Consider the following 18227-nt stretch of genomic DNA (forward strand, 5'->3'; position numbering starts at 1 on the left):
TGATCTTGGGCTTAGTGGTTCCTTTGTACTGACAGCTTGGCCACAAAATGCAAGACTGTTGAGTGTTAAAGCCAAGACCGTTTGTGTGTAACAGGAATACCAAGAAACAACTGCAGTCCAAATGAGCTGGTTTTCATTCTCCTCTATGATCTGGCTGGCTGGTTGCACCTATTAATTTCTAAGTTTCATGCAGATAGTTTGAATTAATAACAAAGAAAGTGATTGATAAGGTTTCTCCAGCACCAGCTTTGATATGGAAATTAAAATACAATTGTGGTTTTAATAATGATTTTAATTTTGCTTTTAAATTGAATATTTTGATTTTAACTTGCTTTCTGTTGGTTAAAAAATGCTTTGTGACTAATTTTTATCTGTTTGTTTGGAATGACTAACTAATAGAGGATGGTCAAAAAAGGAATCCAAAGCCATAGCATGAAATCCTTGTATCTAGGCAGGATTAGTTTTTCTTTAGCCACAGGATTAATGTCATAGGGCAGCAAGTGTGTGTGTGTGTATACCAGAGTTTGTAATAATAACTGGAAATAAATGCAAATCTAGAAGAAAATTCCTTGGTCTATGTGTGAACAAATGTAGTTGAGCTTGCAGTCTTAATAAGGTTGGCAGTTATGGGATACCAGGGCCCAGTTCTTTCTCAGCTCTATTGATAAATGAACTTTTGACTGTAAGTGGTTAACATACAGTATCGTTATAATGTATCAATTTGCTTTGAGTATGTGTGGTAAAACAGGTTCACTCAGAGCAGAACAGGAACAGTAGTGTCATCCTACCAAAGAATAAATGTTAGTAGGTACTTACAGATGTGTTACTTTAAACTTTTATAGTCTTCCTGTTCTAGAGAGCTGTTAATTCATATAATGTTGAAAAGATAAGATGAAAGGCACAAGAAAGGAGCAATTAATCTAGTGATAAAGGTTTGCTTTTAACTTTTATTAACAGGTAATTTAAGATAAAAAACTTATAACTGAAAACAGTGGCTCAGTCTCAATTTTTCCCTTATTCCTTCACTCTAGAGTGACAGCTTGCCACTGAACCCTAAAAATAAACTCTGTAAGGTGAAGGTTAAGTGCTAGTAGCAAATCCTTCCCAATTTGCATTGATTTCCTGGTATGGAGGAGTCTGTATGATTCCTGGTTGTTTGTGTGTGTGGTGGGTTTATTGTGTGAGAAGGTTGTTTAGGTTTTTGTTTTTCCCTGGTTGCCTGAGTTCTTAGCAACTGTAAATGTTTCCAGATGGTAAGGATTAAAAGGTAAAAGTGAGTAATAAGTATATGAAAATTTCTTCTTCAGGAATTTAATGCAGTGCTGCTTGAAAATTCAACACTTCCTTAAAATGTCAGAGTAAAGATGTTAAAGAACTCTATTGGTTGTGCACCAAATACACTGGCTTAAAATAGCTGCAACTCTTCTCTGCAGTCTTTTTCATCTCTTTGAGATTTAGAAGTCTCCTTTACACTTGCTGCTGCATCCTTTCCCATTGACTTAATCGCTTACACTTGCTACTGTTCCTGACTCCCTCTGTAAGTTCTGTTTCATTTAAACTGCTCTGCTTCAGTTTCTCTTCATTGAAAATAAACACTTCCTTCAGAGATTTATTTTGAAATGTCTTTACAGCATATATTCCTCTTTCACTGCAGTCCTACATCCTGTCTTCAGTTCTATCAATATTTAATGGTATATCTTTATATTGTCTTGACTTCCTGTCTACCCACGCTTTCACTGATCTCCTCCAGTCTTCTTTCTGATGTTTTGAGTTCATTGCACTGCTCTAAGGTCACAGGTGGCTTGTTAGTGGTTAAATCTGAAGTATAATTCTTGTTTCATCTGTCTTAATCTGTCTGTCACCTTTGGCACTCAGCACTGTCCCTTCTGTTTTCTTGATGTATGTGGTGTTTTGACTGGTATTTTCCAATCATATGGTGGTGTTTTTCCATAGATTCTAGCATTTCTACTCAGTTCTGTTCCCAAAATTTATGTTTCATGGTCTATAGGACTTATTTAAGTTCTGAGTCCACTGCATCCTCTAGATTCTTCTATTTAACCCACTACCTTTCATTTTAACCTCCTCCTTTTTGCATTCCTGTTTTTTTTTTTTTGCCAAGACCTTGTGTGTCCAGCATCTGTATCTGAAGTTATTCCCAAAAGCTGCTGTGCTTCCCTCTGAATCTGACTCCTTTTTCCTTGGAGTTTGGGATTTTATGTAATTAAGTTCTGATGTTTCTTCACCTTGTACCATCACAGCTTAACTAACTTCCCTCAGTTCTTCAGGCTTTATGAGAAATTTCTGCTGACTCTCCCATTCCTGACTGTTTTCTCCCTTTTCCTATTCATTATCAGTCATTTTTCCTTTTCCACTGTTTCTGAATGTGTTGCCCTCTAATAGGAGCACCTCAGTTCACTGTTTTTTAAATACATGGTGTTTCAAGTGTTTTTCAGTCTTGTATGTTGACCTTAGAGATATTCCTTTGCTTCCTACTGTGACATTTCCATCTTCTTTGTTTACATTTTAACTTTGTTTTGTGTGACCATTTTACACCTCCCGACTCCTGTGTCCTCATGCTCTAATAAATAGTGGCAAGTATGGAAGAGCTAAAAGTATCATTAGCTAATAACCCATGGTTATGACAAGATGAAGAAAGAAATACAAAAGGGATCTGAAAAGATCTTTTTGTTTCTTTATGATGTAAGAAAATGGCCTAAAAGGCTGTATGTTTCCCTCTAAGGAGCATCGTAGAATCAACTAGGTTGGAAAAGACTGTTAAGATCATAAAGTCTAACTATTACTCCAGGACTGCATTGAGTCATGTTACCCATTTATTGGAAGCCTGGAAAGGGGAGACAGTATTTTATATGGGACTCTTAAAGCTCTTCTATTAAATGCGAAGTTGATAGATCTGTAGTTTATTATTATGTGTTTCAGTTCTGCATATGAAATTTAAAGCTGTCTTCATAAAGGAACAAGAGCAACTCAGTTTTGTACTTGGTGTTTTAAGAGCCTGTCTGATACGAGTAACAGGAATAATTCAGTCATATAACACAAACAGGAAAAAAAATAATACCAGAGGTTAGATGGTCTAGAGCTTCCCCGTATCTCAGTAGCCAGAGTCAATGGTCAGGGTCCTATCAACCTGGAAACTATACATTACATGACTTTGTTTTCCTTTTTTTTTTTCTTTCTTTAATGCATCACTGCAGGACCAGTTAATCTAAGAATTGCCATAGAAACGTGGTATTTGGAAGCTTCAATGTATAAGGGTATTACTTGATGTTTGTGGTTAAAAAAAAAAAAAGCCTTAGTGCTAAAATGGTTAGGAATAAGCTTGAGCTAATTTTGGCTTCAGAGAAATCTGTGTGTTTGTTCTAAATTGGCCTAACAGTTTCAGTAGTGACTGGGGAAAGGTATCTTCAGAGGGCAACTCACCCTTTTCCTGTTCTAGATACTTATCTTTATCACACAGTATTTAAGTGTGTGAGGTGAGTTGTCCTGGAAACGTGATGGGGATGGTTCTTCCTACCTGTGGGGATACCACTGCCAGCAGAGCTCTTGGAGTGCAGTTCTGATATCAGGCAATGCCTCTGGGAGTGATACCAGAGTGAATATAAAATTAACCAAATTACTTGACCATTTCCAAGTAAACCAATGCTGTTTTATTGTGAAACTTCTGAAATCAAGTGTCAGAGGAAAAAGCAGTAATATAAATGTAGAAATCTTGAATGTGGATCACATAATTCAACAAATAGGAGCAGAATATTTCTTGGAAGCATTTTGGGTCAAAGGCGTCCACGCTTTAACGTGTTAACTTCATTGAAGTTATTGCAGAAAAGAAATACGTCTGCCTCTAAGCTGGTCTGTAAGAAAGCCACCTTCAAGGCTGATATTCAGAAACAGTTATATGTAATTGGAAGGGTAAGTTGTGGTTTTATACTTACTTGACTGAGAAGCAAATCTCAGATTTAATGGAAAGAAGTCAACAGTCAACAGCTTGAAACTTAGCTGATTCTCTTCATTTGTTAACTGACTAATGCAGTAATAACTTTGGGTCCTTTTTCATTGTAACATTATACAAGAAGGCTGGACATTTTGGTTTATATCTACCTGAAAAACTCTTCATAGGAATTTTCAGATAATATAATACTGACTTGCATTGGTGGACAGCTGCATTTTTTGAGTACAGTAGTTACACTTACTCGTGTGGTTTTCTGAAAGATTGATATAGTCATTAAGACATGGAGGAAAAGAACTTTTATTAGTCTATCCAGAGTACTGATTGCTTTTGAAATAATATACAATTAAAATGCTACTCCTCTTAGCTATATTGCTGTAGTCTTTCAAACCATTTAAATAATCTGAGATTATATTTCGTTTAAACAAAATCTATTTGCTCAAAACTGTACATGAACAAAAGGCAAAGAATTTGTAACTTGCAGAGCCCCCTCCATCTGATGGCTATTAGAAGATTTAGTCGAGTCACATGAAAGCATGTATTACAAATGCTTCACCATGTTTGCCTTTCCTCCAGATGGTAATTAGACCTTTTCCTCTTGCATAGCAGTCACGAGCTGATTTGCTCTTTTTGTTTGTGGCTTTCAAATTTGCATTAGTTCACATAGCAGCTAGGATTAGAAGTTTATTAAGGGATGAAGATAGCTTTGCATCTTAGTATTGCTTTCAGTCAATACTGGCACAAAAAAAAATGTTTGAACAAAAAGCCCACATATAATGCTGCTTTCTTTCAGCAAATCCTGACTTTCTTACTGTGTTTCCCAGGAACTTTTTTTTTTCCAGAATAGACATTGTGTTCTCTTGTGATCTTGATCAGCTCTGGAATCATGGGACTGAATAACTTATTCTGTAATATGAAAATGAGTTATTTTTAAATCTGGTTTTTATTATGATTAGCCTGACAGCAAACCCAGTCCTGGTTATGTGGTAAGCATAAGCAGGACTTTTATTATGACTTCTAAAACTATTATTAAAAATATACCATACAGTAAAGTAGGCAACATTTCACACACAGAATAAAAAGACAATCTGACAAAGTGATACCACTGAAAACTACTGATTCTTTAATAATATCCCAAAGAGAGACATTGCAGTGGGACAGGATTGGAGACATGTCTACAAACAAAATGGGGAATGTGAGATACCAGCTGTTTATTAGTGCAAAGCTAGACTTGAAAATATAAACTATTTTTACTGAGAAAACAGCTTAGTTTTTAATAAAAAAATGTTATTTTTATATTACAGCCATGTTTAAAATAGTTTCTCTACATGTAATGTTTTTTTTTTACCTAGATTTTTATAAACTATTGCATAATTCTCACTTCTGAGGCAAAACAAATGGTTTACTGTGTGTTGTAAAGTAGAATTTGGCTTTATGGAGAATCTCTTCACGGTACAGCAGCAATATGTGGAGCTGTAATAATGTGTCAGTTGTTAAGGCATACAACAGCTATTGTGTGTTCAATGACAGTATAGCAGACTTTGGGCACTAGGACTTGCTCATGAGAAAACAGTATTGTGATGTGATGCAATTGTCTCGAGTGCCCTGGAATCTGTATTTTTTTTGACAGAAGGGACATTTAATCTCATCTAATCCACAATACTACATTTTATAACTATAAAATATGTATGGACCATGTGGTATTTATGGATTATGCCAAAAAAGCCCCTTCCATTAAGTAGACTGACTTTTCTATAGCAGAAAATCAAGTTCCATATCAGAAAGATAAATTCCTGTGGCTTCTGGCTGAGCTATAATACATTGTTCTGGATGTGGTGAGGCACTGGAACAGGTTGCCCAAGGAAGTTGTGAATGCTCCATACTCTGGCAGTGTTCAAGGACAGGTTGGACAGAGTGTTGGGTGACATAGTTCAGTATGTGGTGTTCCTGAACATGGCAGAGGGGTTGAAACTAGATAATCTTAAGGTCCTTTTCAACTCTAACTATTCTATGACTACACTCCAGTGTACAGGAGTGACTGTAGGAGGTAGGGAGTAGCATCTATTTAAATGCAATTAAGGAGACATTTAAATCTGTTTATAAAAGGTTGTTTGGGTTTGTTTTGTTTTTTTTTTTACATACCGAGAAGTCGGAAATAGCAGTGACTTTATCATATTGGCTGTGACAGTGATTCATGTAGGGAATGTAAGAAGTTGTAGCCACAGTCATTGGTGAGGTATTTGCTTTCAATACTCTTAATAGTGTTATGTCCATTTCGTGCATTCCTACTGGATTCAGAAGTAGTTTTTAAAGGTGGGCAAAAATCATCATTAGCAAAGAAGTCTATAGCCTTCTTTGCTCTGTGGGGAAGAAAGCTATTAAGATACTCACATTGTAGGACAGGTGTTCCTGAACAGTCTTGGTTTGTTCGTTATCAGTCCTGTGTCAGCTCTCGGTGATGAAATTTGGACAGATCTCAGAGGGAGTGTCTGTAAGATTTCATTATTTCAGAGCATCCTCAGAGAATTACAAAAATTGCTATCCCAAAAGTTAGAGGGCGAAGTCTCTGGGTTTTTAAGAGGTCCTAATAGAGTTTACCGGCTGAAGATAAGGGATGATGAGCCAGCTTTCCTTATCTGGGAAGAAACTAGTCTTGAGATGATTCAAAGTTCATAGAATGCAGTGTAAGAGATTATGCAGAACAGTTTGAGGAATCAAGAAATAGCTGCATACCTTTGGCATTTCTGAAACTTCCTCGGTTTTGTAGGTCAGAACAGCCTGGGTGCGACGAAGAAATCCTGTGCTTGATTTCAGGTATAAAAGTTCTAATTCTCAGAAAGGAGGCACAGTTACAGAGAAGGCTGGGAATTGTACCATATTTGATACAAAGCCCCCACTCTATTGATACTTTTCCTAGATGCTGGTTGAGAGGACCCTTGTGAGGAACATTATAAAAGCGTAACAAAAGCTTTATTCTTACATGGGGCGATACTGCACACTTCTGCCAGTAACAAAGAGATTACTGTCTTAATATCCTCAAGCTGCGCCAGGGGAGGTTTAGATGGGATATTTGGAAAAAATTCTTTATTAAAAGAGTGAACCGGTATTGGAACAGGCTGCCCAGGGCAGTGGTGGAGTCACCATCCCTGGAAGTGTTTAAAAATTGTGTAGATGAGGCCCTTAGTGACATGGTTTAGTGGTGGCTTTGGCAGTCCTGGAGTAAAGGTTCGACATTATCATGGTTGGTTTTGATCTTTCAAAGAAGAGTAACAGACCTCAGTGTTCCAAGAGAGGTCCAAGTGAGCAAACTCAGTCTCTAGGTACACTCCAAAATATATTATGATCCTAGCTGGATCTGAGACTTCAAAATTACTCTGATTTGAATTGGTTTGTATATAGCAACACTGCTACTTGAACACTGTTTCAAACACACCCTCAGCGTGGTCTGATATAGTTAATAGGTTTACTTGGATAGCAAATAATACTTTTTTAGAATATTCAGCAGGTCTGTCATAACCTGATGCCTTGGTACATGCTGGGAATATTTTGAGAACTTCATCACAACTGTGCACCTAGACTGAATGGTAGGTTAATTATTTTGAAGTCTCTAGTTGTAATGGAATGCTCTATTGTTCTATGAACATTCGTATGAATGATATGTAGCAAAGTACAAAAGACAACTGTGTTGCCTTCAGCTGGAGTGAATTAGGTTTTATTCCCTTTGCTGTTAGATATCTTGAATGAGTTAATATTCCTTTATGCTGGATCAGTAAATTACGTGTACCTGTCAAAAAACTTTCTCTTGTAGGAGCCTTTTTGGAATCCTGTTGCTATGAAAGCTTCCATACTGCTGTTTTTCCAAGCAGCAATCTCACTGTTTATAAGAAGTAATTTATTTTTAGTTTTGTTTGGTTTTATTTTATGCTGATAACTGAGAACCTTTTCTCTCCCAGTGAAAGAATGTCTTCACAGTAGCTCAGCTTATTCTGGCAACACTGTGGGTGATTAAGAGCTTGCAGAGAATTAATCATCTTCATAGACTTCCTCCTGCCCTCAGTTGAGACAAGTTAGAGAATTAGCTGAAGAAGGTGCTTCAGTGCGATTATCCAATAGCTTTAAAATACAAATAGCAAGTGAAGCTTTCTGAATATCAGTAGTGACTACTGTACCTTTTTCATGGTAAGCTTACAGCTGTCCATGACAAATCCACATATAGAGCTGGTTTACTGCTCGTTTGAGTGGTTTGCTGATTTCTTGATATGTAGGAAAAATATCTTGTGACTAATGCATAGGACAAGGATCAAGAGGAGCTACTTCTACTGTTTGTTTTATTGCACACTTCCTTGTTAGTTTTCCAGAATCATGCTTTTGGAAAATGGGTGCCAAAGCCTTGTTACAAGGTTTAACTTGCATATAAAACAAATTGCAGTGCCAAAGAAGGCAATCTAGAAGTGCCAGCTTTGTCCCCCTTCCTTCCAAGACTGTTGATGTTAGAGGAGCCAGTCTGTCTGATGTCCTGCAGCCACATGTGCCTGTCCAGAGGATTTCTGGTCACTGCTGTGGAAAATTAAAAACAGAGAGAGGGAAATACATTGCAGGTTGGGACCTGGAGGTATTAACTCCACTGAAAGACTATTACACAGTAGTGATGTCAGTTTATTGATAAAACAAGGCTTTTTTCTCCTACCTATATCCTGATTATTATGGGCACTGTGGGCCAGTACCTTTCTGTGTTGTTTATGGACATTCTGGCTAAAATTTGTGTCAATGGATCTTTTGTCTTGCACCATCTTTCCTTGCCAGGGAAGTGTATTGTAATCTAATGTAATTAAAGGACAAAGATGTTTAAAATTCCAAGCAGTATCTTAAGGAAAAATTCTGTAATTCTTTCTTTTTGGTACTTCTGTTATCTCAGGAGGTTAGACAGATGTTAACACTTGCAGCAGTTCCCAAAATGGTACTTGTACAAGTTCAGAGGAGTTGTAGCTCTCTGAATTTTGTTTCAAAACTTTTTTTTTTATTTGAACTGAAATTGTACTTGACTTGTATATAAGACCTGCAGGACACATAGTGCCCTTACTGACTGTTGTAGCATGTAGCAGCTAAACTCAAAGGACTTCACATGAGCAGCAACAGCTGAAGGTAGTTTATTAGGAAAGACGGAAAGTGTTTACCCTACTTTGACTTTTAACAGAATCATCAGATAGGAAATGGATCCAAACTGACCTTATTTTACTGTTTGGTATTTTTCTAACAGCTGTAAAGCTGATACCAATGCACATCTCTTTCAGGAGCCTTTTTCGTCTTTCAGTGTTGTATTTTGGTCTCTGTGATGGTTTTCATCTTGTTACTGGTATGGAGAACTTTCTTTTTTAACAAGTCTATGGCTGAGCTTCGTTGTTAGAATCTTTATATCATCTGTAGCCAAAGGCTTTACTTTCCAGCTCACTAAGATCTACTTGTATAATAAGATACTGGATTTGTTTGGTTTTAGTTTAAAATGTTGTATGTAAAAACATTTCTTGGAATATGGTGTCTTTAATTGTGTCATGCTGGAATTGCCTCTGCTGATCATGAAGAATTGAATAATAATAATTTGTAATGTAGGGTGCTGACTCAAACAGAGATGAGTTCAATTCAGATGACAGAGGTTGGTACAAAAGCCAGCTGTTGACTCTGCTCCTCTTTCCACAAGTTGCGTTCTCTGTGACTGGGATGGCTGACTCATGAAACAATTCTTTAACAGCCGCAGTTTATAGCCTCATTTATCCAAGTAAACCAATGCTGCCTTTAAGTTGTTTTAATGCACAGGGTTGGCAGCTCTAACAGCTTAGGAGCTGCTTCCTGTATAGATCATGAGTGCTAGTATGGTTGTGGCAGTCTTTGGAGAAGAGTGAATGCATGGTAGAATGTTTAAGCTGCCTGTATTGGTGGATAAATATTCTCTGCTTCTGGTTTACAGCGAACCTTAAAAATCTTTGTAGCAGTTTGCCAGCAGTTGCAGAGTAGTTGCAGACAACAGCTGGCAAGATACCTTTGCTATGGCTCCAAAAGATTCATCTCAAACTAAGGCAATTTTCTCCAAGAGTTTTGGTAATTACATCTGGAGAAAAGAAGAAACATTAAACCAGATATTATTCTCTGGGTTTTCCATTTCACTGAGATTGGAAGAAAACCAATTCTAAATCATTTACCATGTTTGAAAAGATACCTGGTGAACATGGGAATAGGAGCCAAGAAATCACTGGCCAGGGCTGGTTCTGTTGAACAACTCTGGTGTTAAATAGGTAGCTATTCTAACAAGGCTACCAGGTAGGCTGCTTGAGAGGGAAGAAAGAGACAGGGCTTTGATTTGGGCAGTGGCATTATTGGGAAGGCTGCCAATTTTCCTTGGTTTCCCTTCTTTCCCTTTTAGGATAACACCTTGCTGAACTCACAAGATAACACTAAGGCTTATGGGCTTGGTTTAATTCTCACTGCAGTCAGAAAGCTAACACTGATAGCAGTAGGTGAAAGAGCCTCATTTTAATAGGTTAGTGTCTAGAGCAATCTCAAATTGAGGCTTTTTGTTTATTTGTATTTAGATAACTACCACGTAAACTTGAGCTTTCTGGGTTTGAAACAGGATAGTTTTCCCAAAAAATGGTCCAGATAGCTGAATTTAATTCTATTTTTGTTTTTGATTATGCTTTTGTAGCCTTTCTTTGGAGTTATTTTATAAAGAGCTAAAAATAGAATACAGATATCTTCTGTCTAATGAGCTCATGGACCAGATGCTTCTCTTGCCTTTTTTTTTGTCCTATAGCAGGATTGAATTCCTTGCTCTGCAGCAACTGTAAAGTCATTACACTGCATTTAAAACAAAATGAAGAAAGGGTGATCTTTTGCTAGGACTCTGTATTACTAAGCCTTTTCACCATCTTTCAGCAAAAACTAGTTTAATCCTTTAACATTTGTAATATAGTATCTGCTCAGAATTGTCTATTGTGAGCTATGTGTATTTGCACTGATTATAATGCCCTACATCTCCACAATGCCGGTTCTTTGCCCTTTGGATCATCTTTGAACAGCCTAGCTGTTATCTTCCTTGCTGATAGCATATCACCAGTGGTACCAGTTAAGAGCTGAAAACGCTTCCAGCATAATGGAAAGTTCTGCTTTCACCAGAATGACTCACTAATGAATTAACCTCTGCAGTATTCTGCCTGGGACAGAGGCTTCCTGTGCCAACTGAAGAAAAGCTTACGGGAAGATGCTATTATATAGCAAAAGAGAAATGGATTTGAAGTGTTTTATCTCAGCTTGGATGGAGCCTTAGGTGGCATGGTTTAGTGTGTGGTGTCCCTGCTCATGGCAGGGGGGGTGGAACTAGACGATCTTAAAGTCCTTTCCAACCCTAACTATTCTATGATTCTATTTGCCTTGTGAGAATTATGTTTTCTAATACTATCAATCTGCCTGAAAGAAGCTTGGAAACTAACTGGGAAATAGGTATTTTGGGAAGGGTTACTTTTCGTGACTGAACGTCCTTTGCTATAGAAGCAAAAAGACACCACCACAAGAAGAATGGATTTTTAACAAAAGTATGTGATGGCAAGCAGCGCAGGAGGCAGGAAGCATCTTTTCCTCTCAGCAGGCCACAAGCTTTCGGCTTTAAGTCGGTCACTGTTCGAATGTAGCTATCAACTGGCCACTTGAGAGGCAAGAAAGAAAATGGATTTAGTTTTGGGTGGCGGTTGTGAGGGCTTTTGGGACCGTGAAGAGCCAAGGGGAGACTGCACTGCAGAGTGTTCTCCATGTGTCTGTCAGACATTGCTGAAAGCGAGTGGCTGGAGTATGGTTTCACTGTGGCAGCCTGGTCTGGATGGAGTCTGTAACTCACGACTTCGGCTGATTTGTCCCGTGGGCTTCAAGAACTCTTGTGATCTCTTTATAGCTCTGGGAGTGTGATTTACTTGTTGTCAAGGAATCTGCCAAATCTGTAAGATTAAATTTGGTGTGTCTGTAGCAGACTTGAACCAAGCAGAGTGAATCTCTCCGTGAAGTTAAATGTGATGGATGTAAATTTTTCCAATGAAAAGCTGTAAGAAGGCCTGGGAGCTAGAAAGAAGCTCCAGAATGAGATTTAGTTCCCAGTAATTTTTGAGATAGAGCTTTTGCTGCAGGAATCGTTCACTTTTCAGGATAGGGAAGAAATAAAAGATTTGGGGAAAATCTTCATACCTAAAAGAGATGCTTAAATAGCTAGAACTGTTGTTTGGATTTCTAGCTATTGATCTGTTAACATTTGGGCACTTCAGGTCTGACAACTGTTTACTGAAATAACAAAATGCAGATATTTGTAATCTCCAGTGGTGCCACTTCATTGATTTTCCCTCAGATGTGCAGGGGTGACTTCTGCTTTTTGTTCCAATGCATTCATGCAAAATGCAGAAAGTTAAGTTTGTTACCCAGTTCTCCCTTTTTGGCTGCTTAGCTCAGCCTGCCATCTGTATCTGAGGAAAAAAACAGGTGCTGAGCTATGAGAGACGTTGTAACCATGCAGAGTAAGGTGGGGGGTTACAGTGCAGAAAGGAATATTGCTTTGTGTAAAAGATGATCTTTGACAACAGTCTGTGATTGTATCAATGTTTCTTATGAGGGGAGAAGTGCCACTGAAAGGGTACTGTGGCACCATTAAGGACAAAATTAAGACAAACTCTTAAGAGTTCCTGACTCTGAGTGGGAGGCGGGATGACACTGACCTAGTAGTGCTTCTCCATATTTCAACTCATTATCTGTTAACCTTGATTGACTATAGTGTATGTGTTTATTGACTGATGTGTGAACTCTTCTCATTCACCATCACATTTTGCTGGGCTACGTTTATTATTTTTCTTTTATATTTTCCCTTTTCTCCCCTACTATTTTTTTAATAGAAGCTATAAAAGCACAGTAGCATAGGGACAATGCAGGCAACTTGGTGCTAGAGACTGCAAGCAAAAAGAAAGGGATGGGGAAGACTAATTTCATTATGAAAACGAGCGTGCTAAGTAAAACACAGGTTCAAACCATGTGTTTGCTTGGGAAAATTTATGATCCAAATTTGACAGAGACTATAGCAAGCAACCAAGGAGCTGCCATATGGAGGAATCACAGCTTTGCATTATTAAGATCATACAGTTAAAACTTAATTTATGAATTTCTACTGAGCAGTGTCTGCAATTCAGTAGCAGAAAAAAATATGCTTCTGGGGAGACATGAGGGAGAAAAAGGTAGTGAGATTTTTTTGAGTAGATATTGTGTGTGTGGAAGGGATAGGTTTGGAAAAGCTCTCTGTAGCAGGGAGAGGAATAAATCCAGGTGTAAACAAAAATAATTTGTTATTTCAAGATAAAGTGACTGGCATTGACTAAATCAGATACTTTCAACATCTAACAAAACAGATGAGTGGTCTAAGGAAGGTCAAAATATAGCTAACCTTTCGTTGTTTAAAAACGTGAAAAATAAACCCTAGAAATGAATGTAATTGTCATCTGCAGTTCTTTTCATAGCATAGAGTAGATGCCAGCGACACTTTGGCATTTTGCGTTACGCTCTGTTTTTCTGCCCCAAATTAAAATCTAAGTGTGAAAACAGAAATCACACAGAATCCAAGCTCTGTTGTTTCTCAAAGAAGCAAGATGCTATCATGCTACTCATGGCATGTTTCCTCTATATCAGTAGCTAGAAGTGTCTCCAGACAGGCTGATTGCTAGCAGGGAGCTGTTCCCTCTCAGGAGACTGTAGCTGCCAGATCTCAGCCCTATTATGCACTCCTCAAAATCACTCCACTTACCACCTTCGCCCTATAGCTGTAAGTGGGTGAAACCCATCTGAGGGTGACCTGAAAAGCTTTAGCTATCCATACAGGAGAAGCTAATAAATAATTTATTAGCTTTCCATACAGGACAAGCTAATAAAAAGTATATTCAGCTTCCAGATCTCTACAAGGATCTTTCCTGAATTGATTGCTGTGTTTTTCTTCTGACATCAACTCTGTGATAAGCAGAGCACTGGCTCTGGTAATGGCAGAAGATGGCAGGTATTAAACAGGGAAATCTGAAGAAGCAAAAAGGAAAAGTAACAATTACAAAGTTAATTGATACTGTATGTCCAAAATAAAGAAGGGCCAGCTGCTTTTGTTTAATTGAAAATAAACCTCCCCCACACTGCAGTAAAGCACAGGGTGAGGAGAATATCTTATGGAAGGGAAAAAGAATGATAGCAGGGTGTAGGAAGTAGCCAATTGGTATCCCACAATCCTGCTCAGTATTGACACTTTGAATGTTTCATGTTGGAACACAGAGATAACATTGTATTAAGCTCCTGTGTCTCTTATCAGCTCTGCTGTGTTATTGTGTGTAAAAATCCCAGGCTATTTTTCATACAGGTGGAGCATATGTGAACAGCTCTTTACCTGTGCAGAAAATAGTCACAAGTTGTTCTGTGTTCACAGGTTTTGAATGCAGGCAGAGTCTAGGAAGTATGAAGAAGAAGAGACACCTTCTCTGCACTGGGGGTTGGATCCTGTGTTTTTTGCATTTGCAAGACTGTATATTAAAGATATAAAAGAAATGAGAGAATCTAAACAAGTGCCAGGTACGTACTTATATGTGCTGATTATGATGCACACAGAATTCTAATTGATTTATGTTGTGCTCTTTATTGAGGGATTGCAGAATGCTTCATGAACACCACTAATGTTCCGTGCCCCAAGGCTAAGTGACATTAAGAACTTTAACAGTTCTGGGAACAACAGGTTGCATGTGAAATATATGTGAAAATAAAATGTTCATTCTAATGGCTTTTCTTCCTCTCGGGTATATATATATATACATCGATAGATAGGTAGATACAGAACATCTCTTACATTAAGGTAATGTTGTATTTCATCTGTGTGGTAGCGCTTGTTATTTTCTGATAACATTAATTCTAAAAATGCCTGTCCTTTCTGGTCATATGTGTTTTTATCTTTGTCTGTACAACATTAGAGAAGAATTTTATGCATCTTCTCATTGTTGCAAAATCTTGAGTTGATGGCTGAGTGTATGTGGTTTTGCTTTTTCCTCTGAATATTAAGGTATTATAAAACAGGTACAGGTTTTGAGGTTTTGTCTACTTAATTTCCAGATATGATAGACACTTGACATCTTCAAGTATTTGAACAACCTTATTGTAAATTCTGGCATCTGTGCTGAATCTTACACCACACCTTTCATTTCCTAACCATTGCTGGAAATCGTATGCTTTGCTGTTTCCTGCTGGTCTTCAGCTGATATCACCCACGTGTACGTTGTCTAAAGCAACAGGGGTCTGACCTTGAATTTCTGTTTTCTCTACGAAGACTTTAAATATACTTCAGAAAGTTTTGTGCTATAGAAGGGTTCATTACTCCAAATTAAAGCTTGACAAGGTGCGAGATAATAAGGGTGGAACCCAAGTTACTTTGAATAAATGAGAAAAAGTAGTAAACCCTAAGCAGAGTTTGTGGGGGTTTTTTGTTTGTTTTTTTTTCCTCCACAGAGACAAGGTATACCTATTTGGTTCTTTGAATGTGCTCTGCCTTGTAGGTTTTGCTGCTCTTAATTACTTTTCTTTAATAGCAAGGATAACAGCAGTGTATTGTTGAAGAAATGAAGGAGTGGTGGGGTTTTTTTTCTCTTGCAACCATTTTTATATACATATGGGCATCACAAACTGCAAAGCCCAGTACATATATATATCCCTGTTATTTAATATGATAGGATACTTTTGTCTTAAATCCACTGAAAGAATGAGGCTATAGTCAGTTGTTGATGTTTATACTAGAGTGAGTAGTACTTAGAGGCCTTTTTAAAGGGTGCAGTCATATAGTAGTACTGGTATAGCAAATGCTTCTGGTAAAAACCTGTTCCTGCTTCAAATAGAGCCATTTTAATTGTTTTCAAACAAATACAAACCAATTCAATGTTAGCAGAACAGGATTGTAGTTTGGTCTTGGACATTAGTTAAATACAAACATGCATGGAAAAATATATTCAGAGGAATTGAACTTAAGCATCAACAAACATTTCACAAAAGCTGGAACAGTCCTAGAACACACAATCCTGCTCTTTCTTACCTTTAATTTGCCTTCTCACTTCCCTTCCTGTTCTTTTACTTAGGTGAGTTGTCTTCTGCTTCAGGAGCTTTCAGTTTTGTTATTACTTTTCTTTCCTAAGATGATCCTAAGGAAGTGGTATTTCTCATGTCAAGATATCAGCCTTTAAAATCAGTGTATGCAAGCTTTCTCTGCTTCCTGTGCATCTGATATTTTGAACAACTAAGGCTGCTTGCAATCCTGTATCATTTTCTAAACCAGATTTTAAAGAATAAAATATTTCATAGAACAAACACCCCGAGCTTTTTCATTCTCCTAGTGCTGTGTATATACCAAATCAGACATTTATTCAGCATATCTTATTTATTGGCAACAAATGTTTGCACAACAGAAACACTAAAGAAAAAAGTCTGTTGGGGAAGGAAGCAGGTAGGTGTTTGCTGTTGATGTTTCCTGCCTTTAATGGGATTGTTAAAGACCAGCTGAAGCTAAATATATGATTGGTTGTAAATCAGTCAGTAAGTAATGGTAATTAAGAATGAATGATTGCAAACCAAAGAGCTGTAACTAGGAAGAATGGAAAGACACAGACTGAATGTCAGGAAAAACATCCTTAGAATGACATCTGCCAAACCATGGAGCAGGCTTCCCAGGAAAAAGGTGGGATGCCCTTCGCTGGGATTGTTTATATCCTGACTGTACAGATTGCCAGGAATTTACTGTACGGAATGGTCTTGCATTGACCCTGAGGAAATGGACTGAATGACCTAATAGGTTTTTTCTTTCCATTTTTAAGCATTAGGATTTGATGCCATAATGACTAATCCCTTTACAGAGAGGAAAGCAGTAAACCTGGCCAATTATTCTCCTGCTATAAATGGTGACAAGAAGGCTGGAAAACCTCCCAGATAAAAACAGCAATTGTGTTGTCTTAGAGGCCATGAAATGCGAGTGGGTGTCAAACTCTGTTACAACACATAATGGAAATGAGCTTTTCTCAGACTTATCATGCAGCACTGCGTTGTGACAGCTTATCAACAAGTGAGGGAAGCTACAAATAGCATAAAAGGGGATAATAATAATTAAAGCAATGGCAAACAGCTCAGTACTTAGTAATGCTGGTAAAGACATGACCAGAACTTGCCCTAGAGAGCTCTGCATTTAAAGCCCCCTGTACCACTGCTGTGATTTCCTGTTGTGGTAACAGCACGTTAATGAACATGTGATTTACTGGGTTACTATGAGCCTGTCTGGGGGCGCTTGCAAGTGGCTTCACATGTGTTTTACTGCTGCCAATACGAATAAGTAAGCTGGCAGGAGAAACAATTTACATCTTGAAGTCAAGTTCAACAACTTTTAGAAGTGTAAATATAATTGCATGTTCCAAATTTGGGTAGTTTCTCAAAGAGTAAGGGTGGAGTTCAATGTGAATTTATGGGGATGGAGAGAACCAGTTTTATCTGTTTCTGTCATTTGTCAAAACTCAGCTTACAGATGGAAATGAGCATAATAATATGTTGCTTATTTGCACAGTCAAGAGCTTGGTGTCCTCACTCCACAGAATTACCCAGAAACTGGCTCAGCCTTTTTTTTTAATAGAGATTTTGTAAGGTTTAGTGAACAATTATATACACTGGGAGCATCTCCATTGAGGGTTTCTATAGCAATTTTTATTGTTGTCCTAGTAAATGGAATGAGAGGAAGTGGGCAGACATGCTAAACGTTCACTACACCAAACCTGACCAGTGACTGCACGATTACTACAGCCAGCTCTAAGATGACAGTGATAGACACATCCTCAAAACATTGCACTGGATTTTTATGAGCAGGCCTTCTGTTTATGAGCTGCCTGGCTGATCACCTGTGATTTCTTTTGAAACTTTGGGTGTTTTGTCTTTATGTGAAACAAGTTAATTCCAGGCTTATTTAGGCTGCCAGCTATGTAGGCCAAGTTATTTTTGGAGTTTGGTTTTGATTTTTCTCTCACTCCCTTGCTGCAGTGTTTCTCTTTGTAAGAATAAACCTTGCCACAGTGTATGGAGCCAAATGTTCCCTTCTTAGTCCCTTGAGTTGCCTAGTTTTTAAAGATAGTTATTGAACATCCCAGCCTATTTCAGTGAAGCAGCAATATTCAAAAACTGAACAAGACACATTGACTGAAAATTA

The 18227-nt window shown here is 37.8% G+C and overlaps 1 protein-coding gene across 2 annotated transcripts in view; it reads left to right on the plus strand.

The window, feature by feature from the left end:
* Positions 1-18227, plus strand: part of STN1 (STN1 subunit of CST complex) — a 44123-nt gene that overhangs the window by 1774 nt on the left and 24122 nt on the right. The window contains exon 2 of one of the 2 annotated variants that reach the window (XM_061458830.1): positions 14439-14581. In XM_061458830.1, coding sequence (XP_061314814.1) covers positions 14446-14581 — 136 coding nt within the window. In that variant the 5' untranslated portion in view covers positions 14439-14445. Of the gene's footprint in view, positions 1-14211; positions 14582-18227 lie in introns of those variants that run through there. The other variant, XM_061458829.1, reaches the window with a different exon arrangement.

Source organism: Pezoporus flaviventris, unplaced genomic scaffold (genome assembly GCF_033815535.1).
Source record: "Pezoporus flaviventris isolate CSIRO_AGI_PZ_B2104156 unplaced genomic scaffold, CSIRO_AGI_Pfla_v1 ptg000029l, whole genome shotgun sequence".
Classification (NCBI taxonomy): Eukaryota; Metazoa; Chordata; class Aves; order Psittaciformes; family Psittacidae; genus Pezoporus; species Pezoporus flaviventris.